The 14,654-nt window shown below is 47.0% G+C and overlaps 1 protein-coding gene across 1 annotated transcript; it reads left to right on the top strand.

Moving 5' to 3' along the window:
• Window positions 1–2,292: 2,292 nt before the first annotated feature.
• Window positions 2,293–14,390, top strand: LOC102051340 (transmembrane protein 178B-like). The gene is made up of 4 exons (XM_055716530.1): window positions 2,293–2,719; window positions 9,435–9,548; window positions 10,801–10,938; window positions 12,743–14,390. Exons 1-4 carry the CDS (start codon window positions 2,341–2,343, stop codon window positions 12,985–12,987), a joined length of 876 nt encoding a protein of 291 aa, XP_055572505.1. The 5' UTR covers window positions 2,293–2,340; the 3' UTR covers window positions 12,988–14,390.
• The last annotated feature ends 264 nt before the right edge of the window (window positions 14,391–14,654 follow it).

Below are 14,654 nucleotides of genomic sequence, written 5' to 3' on the forward strand. Positions count from 1 at the left end.
CCAGAGCATGTCTTATCCCGCTCTTCATTTGAAAGATTTTCAGCCTATAAATACTGAATGGTAGCACATGGCTCTCAGTTCTTACTGGAAGCCTTCTTTAAGAAGAAGGAAAGCCATGACCCAAGAACTGGAAGAAGATGAAGGTGGGTAGGTGATCAAGAGCATGTGTTCTGGTTTCAGCTGGGGTGGAGTTAACTTTCTTCTTAGTAGCTGGTGCAGTGCTGTGTTTTGGCTCTGATGTGAGAACAATGTGGATAGGACACTGATGTTTTTAGTTGTTGTTAGGTAATGTTTGTACTAAGCCAAGGACTTTTCAGTTTCTTGGGCCTTGCCAGTGGAGAGGGCTGGAGGGGCACAGGAAACTGGGAGGGGACACAGCCAGGACAGGTGACCCAAGCTAGTCAAAGAGGTATTCCATACCATATGATGTCAGGCTGAGTATATAAACTGGGGGAAGAAGGAAGTGGGGGACTTCTAGCATTATGGTGTTTGTCTTCCTGAGTAACTGTTATGTGTGATGGAGCCCTGCTGTCCTGGGGATGGCCAAACACCTGCCTGCCTGTGGGAAGTAGTGAACGAATTCCTTGTTTTGCTTTGCTTGCATGTGCAGCTATTGCTTTACCCATTAACCTGTTCTTATCTCAACCCTTGAGTTTTACATTCCTTTCCAATTCTCCTCCCCATCCCTCTGGGTGAGGGGGGAGCAAGCGACCAGCTGCATGGGGCTTTGTTGCCAGCTGGGGTTAAACCATGACAGCATGATTTCATGGTCTGAATACTCTGCCAGCAATTCACATTTTGGAACCTCTGCCCCTGGCATCGCCATGCTCCACTTTCTGGCTGTGCTGGTAACTCTGCCTCTAGGGCTATGCTGTGAGCCTCCCTCTCCCATCCACTTTTTGTTCTCCGAAGTAATCAAAATTAACATGGATTAATCAGCTACCTGGTTGACAGGCTCCACAAAGAGTGGCTCTGACACAAACGCAGTAGCACAGAGGGGAGAACAATTGGAAGGAGTCTTCTCGTACATGGGGACTTTCTAAAGTGATGGCCTTGCCAAAGCCCCTGTCTTCTGAAACTATAGTCTGAGAAACTGGTGTAGAGAGTAGGGTGGCATAATAGGATTGCAGATTTAGGAAATGTGAATATTCGGATCTTTCCAGGAAAGAGCTGTCATAATTGAAGGATTTTTCCATGTTACCTAGAGCAGTGATTGTATTTGAAAATTTTCATTCTCGTGGATGATGTGGAAGACCTGATTTAGTTGGTATATGTAAAAAAATTCTTTTGACAGCAGCCCTTTCAATTTGTCTGCCTTGAAGGCATGAATGTGCAGCTGCATGGATGGTGATCCCATCTGTCTGGTGCAAACCGCTGAAGAGGATGAGGCTGAAATGTGGTTAAAACAAGCTTTGTCTGTGGTTGCTGCATGTTTCCACCAGGCATAAGTGCTCTGGGAAGAGAGGTGGTGCCCTGTTCTGGGCAGGGTCCCTGGCAGAAGTGCTGCGGAAGGTGTTCAAGTTGTGCTCTGTGTGGCCGAGAGAGCAGGCAGGGCGTGCAACTCCATCTCCTACAGCTGAGCAGTTGCTCCTGGGAAATAATTCAAAGTGCTTTCAACAAACAAAACTAAGGATTTTAAACCTGGACATTACTATTTGTAATTTAAACTTTACCATATCACCAGATCGTTTTGTCCGGAGAGCAGAACTGAGCAGATGATGCCCTAGCAACTGGCTTTTGGGGGCTGATGGTCCAGCAGCTGCAGGAACAAGTCCCATAGAACAAGCTGGATCAGAAGTTATTTCTTGCCCTTGGAAACGCTGCATTTAACTAATGGCTTGGATCTAGCCTGCGTCCCGTGGCATAAAGTAGATTGACAATGTTCAGCTTGTCTTCCATTAACTGGTAACGGCGGGTTGAGGAGAGACCGTAACCCCGACGCCAGCACACGCCGCTGCGGCGCGGTTGGTGCTCGGCCCCGCGCTGCCCCGCAGCTGCCGCCCCCGCCAAGGCCGCTCCGCCGCGCGCGGCCGGGCCGTTGCTGGCCGTTGGCGCGGCCGTTGCCCCGCGCGCGGGCCAGGAGGGGCCTCGTGCCGCGGAGCGGGAGCCCCTCGCCGGGCGCTCTGGCGGCAGGAGGCGGCGGGCGGCCCCAGAACCCCCTGGAGGCCGCGTCCGGAGCGGCCCGGAGGCTGCACCGCTGCAGGACTGACCTCGCCGCGGGCCGGCACCGGGAGCGGGGGCCGCTGGCCCCGGTTCCCTTCCGGGGGCGGTGCCGCGGGCGGAGGCCCCCAGCCGGGCTGCAGGGGAAGCGCCCGCCCCTGCCGCCCCCGGCGCGGTAAGATGGCGGCCGCGGCTCAGGCGCTGAGCGGCTCCGGCCTGCTGCTGGCCGCCGCCGCCCTCGCCCTGCTGGCCGTGGCCATCGGCACCGACTCCTGGTACGAGACGGATGCGCGGCGGCACCGTGAGCGCTGCCGCGGCTTCGGCCACAAGCGCAGCGACCCGCCCGGTTCCATGTCGGCGCCCAGCTCGCACCTGCCGCTCCGCGCCCGGCCCCCGCGGGCCCTGCTGCCCGGGCGACCCCCGGCCCCCGCCCCGGCCGCCGCCGCCGCCGCTCTGGACTCGCACTGCGGCCGCCGCTTCAACTCCACCGTCTCGGGGCTCTGGAGGCGCTGTCACCGCGCGGGCTACGAGCCGGACAGCGAGGAGCTCATCCGGAAAGGTGCGGCAACGGGCGGGTGGCCCCGGCCCCGGCCCCGGCCCGGCGGGGAGGCGGCCGCCTGCCGCCGCTGTCCGTGGTGCTGAGCGCGGCTGCCGGGGCCCCGGGGCCGCGGGTGGGGCTGCGGGTGCGGCGGCTGCGGCGCGAAGGGGCTGGCGGCGGGCGCGGCCCCGCACAGCCCCCGTGGCCCCGGGTGCCTCTGCCGGGCGGGAGGCGGCGAGCGCGGCCCTGACCCGATCCCGGTCTCGCGTGCGTCTCCCTGCCGGCTTAAAATGGTGCAGTGCTGGGTGGGACCGCGTCCTCGGAGAGCCCCTCTGCGGCCCGGCGCGGGGCCTGGCCCGCCAGCAAGGTGTCGGTGGGCATTGCCCGAACCCTGACACCCTCTTGGTATTGAGCACTGAGAAACATACGGTGTCGTTTATGGCTCTGTGGTGTTTGTGGCAAGGGGAAAGGGACCTGTTGTTCCTGTGCTAGCATGGGGGGTTCTCGTTGCTGCAGTGCACTGCCCAGCCTTCATGGTGGCAGCTGTCACTCAGGGCTCTAGGGGTTACGGGAGCCAAAGCTGTGGGTCTTCTGCTGTTGTGGTACGTGGTACAAAACCAAGCAGTTCACCAAGTATGAACAAAATTCCTGGACTGGTTGGTATAATGTGGGCTGGTCCGTTAAGTCATAATAAATGACATATAAACCAAGCTTAGGGTAAGAAATGCCATGTATGGTTAATGATAAACAACAGGACTTACTGTTCCAGCAGGTACATATTAGCACAGGGAGAGTAGGAGTTGGGAGAAGTGCTTCCATTGAGGCACAAAATGGAAATGCTATCTTAAGAAAGTGGGAGCAGTTCTTCAGCGTGGCTTCCAACTGTGATGCCAGTCCTGCACAGCAGAGGATGGATAGACTGGCACTGTGAAGCTTAGCTCGTCTTTGTCCATTCTTTCCGATGCACAGCAGTGATTCTTAGAAACTCTAGTGCTGTGTAATTAGCTTGTTTCTCTATTTAATCTCCTAGGATCCATTTTATGTGTTTTTATTTCCACATTGATCTCATTTCACTAAAAGGCAGCTCATTAATTTCTTTCTATTAATTGTGCCTGTTATCTAAACTATTTTTTTTCCTTCACATCAAGCCAAGTGCTTTCAGCTCCCATTGAGATTAGCAAAAGTTGGGGGAAAGGAAGAACACTAGCTTGATCCTCAACACGTCTGTTTCTGAGGTATTTTCCCAACACTACAATGGTCAGAGAGGCTAGAGTCTGCATCCTGCATGCACAAGGGCGTTACAGGGTGGTGAATGGTATTCCTAAGGGTCTGGCGTGTAAAGCTGGAGGGACTCTAAATCCAAAAGGTTTTCCTTCTACTTCCTTTTTTCCTTCAGCTGTTCTAATAAAAGACCTTGCCTTTCCTACAAGCCTTGCTTCTCTCCTATTCTTTGCCTATTAGGTCTGCAGTTGCTTCTGTAAAGATTTATGTGTCATCTTACAGGGGGAAATTATTAATAATAGTTCTTGTAGAGTCAGATCTTTAAATAGATATGACTCTCTTCTTATCCCTTCCCCTGACCTGCTTTACTAGCAGCCTTTCCTTGTTCCCGCTGTGTCTATCTTTTCTCTGACAACTGTGATTAAGCAGCCTTTTCCAGCCAACGGTCAGGTGTGGCTGTGGCTGAGCTGTTCTCTCAAGCATGATACTGGATCTGGGGCTTCCAAAAAGAAAAAAATGGGTGGGTTTTTTTCCTAGTGTGGGTTGAAGATCACTACTGTGCACCTCTGAAGGTCCTGCTTTCTCCTCGTTTTGCAGTAACTTTTCAGCTAGCTCTTTGTGTGATGCCACCTTATACTCCTGATAATCTTTAAGCTAGAGGTTTTCATAGGCTTTTAGCAACAGGTGAGTACATTTTTGTGTGTGTGTGTGTGTGTTTTAGCTGATGATGCCTATACATGCCTACATTTATATATCTAAAGTATATATATTTTTAAAATATAAAATGTATTCATATATTTGAAAGGAAAAAGAGTAAAAAAATGTAGTGCAAAACTGAGAAGTGGGAAATGTTAAAATGTAAGAGAGGAATGATGTGTGGGATTTTTCTTAAAATGCAAACTCCCTATTTTGGACCTGTGAAAAAATAGATGGTTTCATTTTAAAAATACATTTAGGAAGGCCAAAGAAGAAGTAATATACAAAGGAAATGGGGAAAATGGAGATTAGCAGTCAGTAAAAGATAACGGCCAAAAACCTGAAACACTTGGTGGGGAAACTAAAAGGATCTATGTGTGTGTAGGGAGGGACTCTCTGAGTGTAAGAACTTGAGCACTGTACATAATCTTGTAGAGCCTGTGCTACATGGAGTACACGCTGGGTAACTGGTGCTTCCACAAAAACCTTTTCCGTGGAGAACTTACATAGTGGAGTCCTGCAGGGAATTATTATATGCTGTTTAGTTGTCTTCGCTGTTAATAGGAAAAAAGCGTTGCTTACAAAGTGGTGACAGTAGAAAATGTTTAATTAGGAAAGAACCGTTGTAATAGGTTGCTTTGGATAACTTGATGGGTTCATTTGAACAACATGCTTTTTAACACCAGTAAATTGAAAGAATTAAGAAAAGGTTCATCACTGCTCATAAACTAGGGATTTTACTGCTTTTCAAGCTTTCTTTGAGAGAAATCTGGGGTGGGACTGGTATGTCTTCCGTCTATCAGGCAGAAATGAATTCATAGTACCATGATGTAGCTGAGAAAGAGAGAAGAATGACTGGATGATTAAGCAGAGGAACACAACAGTTTGTGGCAGTAACGAGGCCCTTGAGAGAAAACTGCTCAGGCCTGGTGCCTGTACTTCCCATCCTTTCCAACTAATGATTAATTGGAAGAGTTATAGGAATGACTCTGGTCTGTAGAGCATCTGTTATAGCGGCATATTTCATAAACTCAACCTGTTTGGTCATGGCCAGTGGTAAGTAAGATCTGTCAGGAAATACGATCTTTAAAGGAAGGTTGATTTATCAGACCTAGTGGCCTTTGGGTGGCAGTGTGGACAGAGTGATACCATAGCTGTGATGCACTCCATAATCCTGGGCAGAAATGGCAGGGAGCTTGAGTGACCACTTGGTCCTGGGGCACGAGGAGGGCCAGACCTCATGTGGTAGCTCAGTGTTAACTGCCCATGGCTGCTCCCTGGCCTTGCTCACGGTGTGGAGAGGGGCTCTCCAGCTCTTGTGAGAGCCAAAGTGCTCTAAGATATGATCGGGCCAGGCAGCAGCACTGCAAAGGAGAGCCCCCTCCATTTCCTCCGTCTAATGCTGGCACACAGGCAGTACAGAGAAGAAAACCCACATATTTCAAAGTCAGAGAGAGATGAAAACTAAACTGAGAGAAAGCCAGGGTGTGCTGAGCCCAGGATTACAAACTGAATGTGTCACAGCAGACCTGGGTCTGGGTTTCCAGGTGTCTTGGCAGCTTGGGGACAAGGGGCATGTGCTCTGTCCAGGTATCTGGAGGTCCAGAAATTCTTTCTAGCCAACATCCTCTGATCTTTCCCAGCCTTTGTGTTGAGTCAGGAGAAAGGACTCATCCAGGGACACTCAGGTGTAGTGCCCTAAGGGTTGTGAGAGGGTATGGGAAGGGGACCTGTCTGCACTTGCAATCCTGAGGGGAAAAGAAAAAAAACCCCAACACATCGAAGACAAGGTGTGAGAAGCAGTGTTGGTGGGAGAGCACAGGCATGTAGCTCGACCGTGAAAGTGTCAGTGTGACACTGCTGGATGTAGTTCATTGCTGCTTATGTTTGTTTTTTTAATCAAGAAAATCGCACATGCAGTGCAACTTTCATAGTGGTCTTTTCATGTCCCTAAGAAATACTAGGATCAGCCTGGCTATGTGTAACCTTTTTCTTGTACACATGCTTTATGACACGATGACATGAGCTAATGACATAAGCACCTGCCCTCTTCTGTCCTATTCTCAACTTACTCATGTGCCAAAAAAGAAAACACTTACTTGTTGTTCACCACATGACTTGATCCTATTCAAGCCCTTGCGTGAAGACAAGATTTTAATTTTGTCAGGCTTTCTTATGGTGCTGGTCTAAGCATGTTATAAACAAAAAATCACTTTGCCAGCAGGTTTCTGAAATGGAGAGCAGGATGCTGTCCCTATTTTATAGCCTGCGATTTAAGGTATGCAGGGGCTTAGGACAAAGGACTTACTGGAGTACCTTAGAAATACCTTTGACTACATGATAACTTTGAGACTGAAAACCTGATTTTGATTTTTTTATTTTCTTTTTTCTTGATTACTTAGAGAACAAGATGTTATATCGCTGTAAATGTAGCCCTGTGGAGTGGCTATACTTGAGTGCGTAGTGCAAAATAGACTTGGAGATTCAGTCAGAAAATGGGAAGCAAGAACTAGTGACTGCAGATGCAAAATTTGGCTGCTGAGGATCACCTGGGTGCATGTTATAATTTTCTGGGAGAAAGTGGGTAGGTATTCATCTGAGAGAGCATCCTCACTGATTCCTCAATCCCCTAACTCTCTTGCCTACCTGTTTCAGCTTTTCTAGCAGACCTACAGAGAGAGGCCTCCCTTGCTTTGCCTGTGGTAGCTCGCACCGGAACAGGTCCAGCCTGTGTTCTCAGAGAACTGGGAATCTTACTGGAAAAATCACTTGTGATGGTGTGACCAAAGACTATCACCAAGCCCGTGCATTAGAGTTCAGCACTGAGCATAAACCTTAAAATTCGCTAACTTCCAAGCAATTTCTTCATTTTGCAAACTTGCTGTTTTAATATAATTTTATATGCTATCAACATAAAATTAGTACTTTGAATTCTGGGGAAGAAAGGATTAGAAGTAAAATTTTTAAACTGATATTTGAAAACTTCTGAATAACCAGAGTTGTATAAGAAGGTGGAGATGTTTTACTTGTAGTCTACATGTGGACTCTTACAATAATGCAGAGCAAAGATTTTCTCAGTGACATTTTAGCTGAGGATTCTGTAGCTTTGATCATAAGGGATATAAGTCTCTAGTCTTTGATTTTTTTCCTTTAATGAAAGAGCTATAAAAGTAGTAATCCTTGCTCTTATATGAAATACTGCTTCATATATAGTATTTTTATAATTAGTGTATAGGTGCATAGGTACAGGTGCATAGACATATGCTACCTATATAGGTAGGTGCATAGACCTTACTTTTAATTAATCCAGTGCATTGTAATCTAAAATCTGATGTTCTTAGTTTGTACCATAGATGTATTTCTCAACAACACATGTAAATCATATCAATATTGAAATTTAATTCAGTCAACAGCTACAGGTAAAATTTAATTAGGTTCTGTGCTATGCTGTATATGGCCTAAGATCCTAATTCAGATGTTTACAGCGGTTTTGCAGATGAAGTGGCATCCTCTGTTACTGGGTTATCTGGCTGGTCCATTTACTTGGGTAGCACTACAGACCTTGTAGTAGTAGGGGCCCACTTGAAATGCTTTGCTGCTCAGTGGCTTTTGGAACTCTAGCTTTGAGTTTTCCCCTTTTGGGGCGTGTTCTTTGCACATCTGGCTTGTTCCACTCAGTAATGAATGTTACTGTTTTGTTAATGTGGGGAAATTCAGATCCCCCTTCCCTCCCTGGCCTGATGGCTGGAATTGGCCAGGCCTCTTGATCTTGGGAAGTGGGGCCTTCCTCTTTGCAGGTCCTTGCAGGAATCAGGTCGGTACAGTCCCAGTCAACGTTGTTAGAGGACAAAATCATGCTTTCTATTGCTGCGGGAGCATCACAAAGCCCATTTCTTCTCTGGGGTTTTCTAGTGTCTTTTGCAAAGCTGGTAACTGAGGCTGCAGCTCCCTGCTAGTGATTGTTCACCAGCTTAATTAGCTCAATGGCGAACTGATTGTTCATGAACAGTTCTTCTGCCCCAGCAATCAAATAGTGGTAAGGACCCTTAGCCACTGTTTAAGGGGAACTTCTTTAACTGTTTAGCTTTTTTACCTTTTTGGCCCTTTTCTTCCACCCTGCCATACACATTTATTTTCCATCTTTAAGGGCAAGGCACCTTCCTCCCCCTCCACCCCTAGTAACTTCTCTGTTACTGGTTGTTTTCTAAACTAAAAATCTTCTCAAGAGGAGTGTGCATGTAGGTTCATATTTACACCTAGGGTACACTTTTCTTTAAGCTATAATGGAAACAAGCCTAGTTGGGTACTACTGTTCAGCGAAAGTAAAGCAAAGAGCCTATGACTGCTGGAGTGAATTCAGACTTGTCTCCCATGCAGTTCACTTCCCGGCATTCATTCAAAATTATCAGTGATTGAACTCTCCTCTTAGAGACAAAGCAGTTGTGTTGGTACTCAGCCACATTCTTCTCTCCTCAGCCATCCCAAAGAGATTGTACCACTCTAGGAAGCTTCTGGAGCTGCTTTTGGTGACTGTCATTACTGTTTACCTTCAGCTGTTCTTTCCTGCCTGCCTGGATCAACACCTTGCTTTCTCTTTGCGGGTGTTTCATTGTAGCAAGGCTCCCTCCCCTCCTAATTCCCAAAGCCTTTGTAGTAAACAGAAATCTGTTGTTTGTTTGTTTGGTTTTTTTGGTTTATTTTACATGTGCTCTGTCACTGAACTAAGGCTTTCCCTGTGTGACCTTTGCTGGGTCAGCTAACTCAGCAAGTGCAAGGCACAGGGGTTTCATGCTGTTTCACACTGATGTCTCTTTTACAGGAGTTATTCAGCGCTGCACTGCTGTGAAGTACCACTACACCTCCAGCTCTCTGCCTCGCAACTTACCCATCAACATCACAAACACCATCCGGCAGGATGAGTGGCATGCACTGCGTAAGTAACCTGAAGCAGCATACAAGACTGGATTACTTCATGCCTTAATGCAATGCCAAGTGAAGGCTCTGAATCAGCTAGCTGTCGCTGGGCTCTAAGCATAAATAGAGGAAGGGCAAACAGCTGACCATATAATTGGAAGGGGACATGAGACTGGAGGGGCTTAAGCAGTGAATCCAGGAATACGGGCATGTCTCTAGTGTGTTGCAAGGTGTAATCGTATTCTGGATCTGAGGACAGACAACTCCTAGCTGGCTTACAGCAAAGCTGCTCCATCATTGTGTAGTCTGTATAAATCTTGTTGCATTTTTCTGTGTGCACCCCAGTGACCTGATGCAGCTCCCTGGCAATGAGCTCTCTTTAGGGAACATCTCAGTTTGTCTCTGCAACCTCCTGTTACCAGCTCCTGGCCCACAAGCTGCCTTATGCCCAAGTCTTTCTCATACAGATGACTGACCTGTAGCCTGTCACTGAGAATGATTTGATCAGTTTTTTAGGCTCCTGCTTCTCTCTGTGTTTGTTTTCTGGTTCTATTGTCTCAGATAATTCTGCCTAGCCCCTGTCATGTGAGCCTCAGTGCTGAGGAATTCCAGCTGGAGACTGAACTAGGAAGAGACAAGAACAACACTTGTATTGTGGATGACAAATTGCTGTTCATATTGTTGGTACCCACGTTGGGTTTTTTTTAGTGCTTGTTACTGGATTTGTTTCCATCATACTCTATTGATTTGCTCTCTGCTTCTGTCCTCCTGCTATTCCTCTTTTCAGTTCACACTACCTGCCTTCCATGTGCTAGTCCTTTACTTCTCCTCAGTGTCCCCTCTCACTTCTTTTACTTGTATTTTCAGCAGACACTCATCCAACAAACTTCATCCCAAAGAAACACACCACATTACAAAAAAAAAAAAAGCCCCCTCGCATTAGTAACATTCACTATTTGTTGCCATATTCATAGTGCACCCCTTCTGTCCCATGCTGGGGAGAATTTGGCCAGTATTCCTCTTCATCAAGACAGAAATACTTTCCAGTTGTACAGTGCCCAGCAGAAGGGAGTCAAGTAAGCGGGATTCCCTCAGTTTCAGTATAATGGGCAAACTGTCTACCTCAAAGAAGCTACAGGAGTTGTCCTTGGGTGAAGTATAAACTTCAGAACCAGCAAATCTGAATCTGTCTGGACTACCCCAGGCTGTCCTGTCTGGCTGCTGCCATCTTCACATCTTCTTTCTTGCTTTTCTCCTTTCTCTTTCCTCAGATCTGCGGAGGATGACAGCTGGCTTCATTGGCATGGCAGTCTCCATCATCCTGTTTGGGTGGATCATTGGTGTGTTGGGCTGCTGCAAACAGCAGGAGCTCATGCAGTATGTGGCTGGGCTGCTCTTCCTAATGGGAGGTGAGAGCCTTTCGCTTCTACTCCTGAAGTCACCACAGTCAGAATTGCTGGCTGGGAAAGTGCTCTTAAAAGTCAAGTCAGCCCACAGCAAACACATGAAGCAGTTCCTTAGCGCAGCAAACCATCAGCACAGCGCAGTTACTAGTTCCAGCACTGGGCAGGACCTGTGCTTGCATGGGTACCTGCATGTTTCTGAGTAGACCCAGCTGTATGTAAGCGAGCCTTCTGCTCTGGAGAGCTGGTGTGTAGCCATAAGGACCATGTGCACAGTGAGCAGTCCTCTTGCCTGCTCTGAGTGTGTGGAGCCTGCAGCTCCTGTCAGACAGCTCAGCTCAGTTTTCCCTAAGGAATCTTAACAAACAGACAAACAAAAATCAATATAAAATACCTTGCTGCTGCTCAAAGATGCCCACATCTTTGGGTAACAATGAAGTCCAAACCCAGCTAAGCCTGGACAGCACTGGCCCAGGGGTAAGGACATGAGCTCACTGCTTGCCAGGGGTGTTACATCTATTCTTCCTGGCTAGGAGCAGACTTCCTGCATGGCCAAAGGTTCTTCTGAACTTTGATTGTTCAGCTCAAAAATGGGCTCAAAAATTCAGCTTTGAAAGGGGCATAGTAGCAACAAATGCACCAAAATCATGAGCTACTGAGATGCTCCAAGGATGAGGACTCTCAAATTGCAAGCAGTAATAGAGAACTTTCAAGTATGAAAAATGAGGCTCTACTTAAAAGCCAGAGGCCCTGTCAGCCCTGGAGGCCCAATGTCAGCATCCGTAATGGCTGCAAGCAAGGAACTTGGTGGTGTACGGCATCTGTATCAAACAGCTAGGTATGGCACTGGTTTGGTGCCACTTTGTGAGGCAGGGATTTTCCCTTGCTGTAAGTAACCCTTCTCAAGGAGTTTTTTTGGAGAGCTACACAGAAAACCACCCTGCTGACATGGTGTGATGCTTGAAAGGCTGGAAGTTAGGCTTGTGCTGACCTTGATCATCTTACATGCTGCTTAACTGCAGTTTCCTTTGGAAATGGGTTAATTTATTTTATCACACAGCAATGAGAGAGGTAAGTACTGTAAGTGAAACAGGCAGACTGGGTCCCCTTTGAGTGCTTCTGCACTTACTGTGATGGGCATACTGTCAGCAGTAAGAGCTGTCACTAGTATTTAGAGACAGATCCAGAGCTGGGGAAAATGACCACCTTGACCTTGAGTCTAGTGTACTAGTGTATATTAGACAGAGTGCCTTCCGTTACAAGTTTCTTCAGCTTTTTTGCTGCTCTACATAGGTGCTTAGGGAATGTGTAGCAGGATGACAAAGACCTGGACACTTTCTGTAGGCCTAGGCTACACCTGGTGGGAGTCTGATGTTTCTCATAGAAACTAAACAGTGCTGTACGCAGCTGAAGCCCAGGGCTTCAGCTAGTTACAGGAGACTGCCCAAGTACTGTCTGGAACATGATGACCTTAGTCATTGAAAATAAATAAAGTCTCAGGAAAATCGAAGCATGATGAACTAAAAATGATGGAGTTTGAAATACCAAGAAGGAACTAAGGCAATGTTGGTTATTTGTGAAGTGAGGTATCCTGTAATCCTACACAGCTTGCCTTTTTTTTTCTTTTTCTTTTCTCTCCCCTGCCTTGCAAGAAGAGTGACTGGTAGGACTAAAAAAAAAAAAAAAAAATAATAAATCTTGATTTTGAAAATTCCTGACTTTGAAAATACATAGGGAAAAACCCGAAGAAACCAGAGCATAATTAACCTGTCTGAGGGCAGTGTAGAACCCTCTTGCTTTTTTCCTGCAGGTACATGCTGTATCATCTCACTCTGCACATGCGTAGCTGGGATCAATTTTGAGTTATCTCGCTATCCTCGCTACGTCTATGGGCTGCCAGAGGACATCAGTCATGGTTATGGCTGGTCCATGTTCTGTGCCTGGGGAGGCCTGGGCCTCACCCTGCTGGCTGGGTTCCTCTGCACGTTGGCCCCATCACTCAACACTTCTCGGGCATCTGTACAAAAACCCAGACAAGAAAATGGGGCTGTGTGACCTCGGCGGGAGCAAGGAGAGACTCTGGAAAGCACAGCCTGGGCAGAGCTGTGGGTTAACACCAGGAAGAGGTGGTGTGTCAGCGTGTGGAGAGCAGTGCCATAGCTGTCAAAATACCAGCCCGTGGGATGCTGCTACAGCCTCCAGTCATGGACACAGACACTGCAAGTAACTCCAGGTTTGAATTATTGGCAATTTGCTCATTGATGATTTAAGGGGGACAGTTCTTTTGATTTGTTTTTCTTCTGTTTACAAGGGATTAAGTCCAAGGCTGTATCTTTTTTTGTGCTGTTTTTTGAACTGTACCTCCATGGTCCTGTTATTGTCCAGTTGTAAGGGATGTTTACGCACCAACTCTATTGCTGCAGGTCTGTGTAACTCAGACCCAAATTAGGGCAAGGAGCTATGTGAAGTTGGCTTGAACACTTTTGCAACAGGCGTGTCTAGTGTTGGCTCAGGCCATCATTTCCCAAAAGAACCTTGATCTAAGCTGAGGTTTAGGCCAAAGAATTAGCCCGTTCTTAGTATTAATTTATTTAAATCAGAAATCTGTGCTATTCCATGCTGTGGTATCAGCTACTTACTCACCATGAAAGCCGTTTCCAAAAGGAGCCAGCTGTAACTGAGCAGCAAGACTCTAAAAAACTCTCTTACTGGCTTTAGGAAAGGAGGGGAAAGTTTTCCTCAGCTTCTTACACAGGTAAGGTTACTCATTTGGCTAACTAACATACCCTTGTTTTAATGGGGAGATGTATGCAACATGCAGCTTGTAACTATTCCACTAGAGGCCAGGGTGTATTTCTGAAAGTAAGTCATAGTTTGAGCTGCTGGGATCAACTTTCACCTCCCCAACACTGTGTGGGTGCAACTCCTGTTCTGTGAAAGGAGATGAGTAATTCTTCCCAAGCTCAAATAGCAGTACTGCTAAAATAGCAGATGTACAGCCCCCTCGAATATTAACGTCCAAAGGAACCGCAATGTATTTTCCTCAGGAACGCGTGGCTTCTGCTCACTTCGCCCCTTTCTAACGTCAAATGCCCCCCAAGCATGGCGTGTCGAGAACACATGTGCTCCGCTGGAACAAGCTCCCACTCCAAAATGAGCAGTAAGGACCAGTGCAAGTACTAGGGCTAACTCAGGAACATCAGCCAAAGTACTCTGGGGTGCATTTTTCTTTCTTTTTTTTTTTTTTTCTTCCCTCACATCCCTACCCCTCTCCGAAGTGTCCAAAAACTGCACAGGTAAAGATGAGATGGCCAGCATTTGGAGATGTTTACATTGTATTTAAAATACAATACAGTGGCATGTAAGATACTTAATGCTAAAGTCAGTGTATTTATGGAAAGTGTAATTTTTAAATGGAAGTTGTAATTCTCAACTGGCATTAAAAGTATTGAAAGACTTGCTCAGTAGATGAAACCTGGAATTCTTTCTGACTAATTACCAGACTGTTTCACCAGAGAGCTCATTTACATATCAGCAATGGTGTTAAAGCTTCCAGAGTTAAGTTTAAATGATAAAGTTAAAACATCATTCCTGTGTGAATAGTGTTCACTTCTCTCTTGCAAAATGTGTATTAGTTCAAAAGTTTCAAAGACTCTAACAAAGCTGTCCAGTCTGTTCACTGGCTGCACATACAAAACCAGGGGATGCTGTCTGAGCGGCCG

Source organism: Falco cherrug, chromosome 7, assembly GCF_023634085.1.
Source record: "Falco cherrug isolate bFalChe1 chromosome 7, bFalChe1.pri, whole genome shotgun sequence".
NCBI classification, from domain to species: domain Eukaryota; kingdom Metazoa; phylum Chordata; class Aves; order Falconiformes; family Falconidae; genus Falco; species Falco cherrug.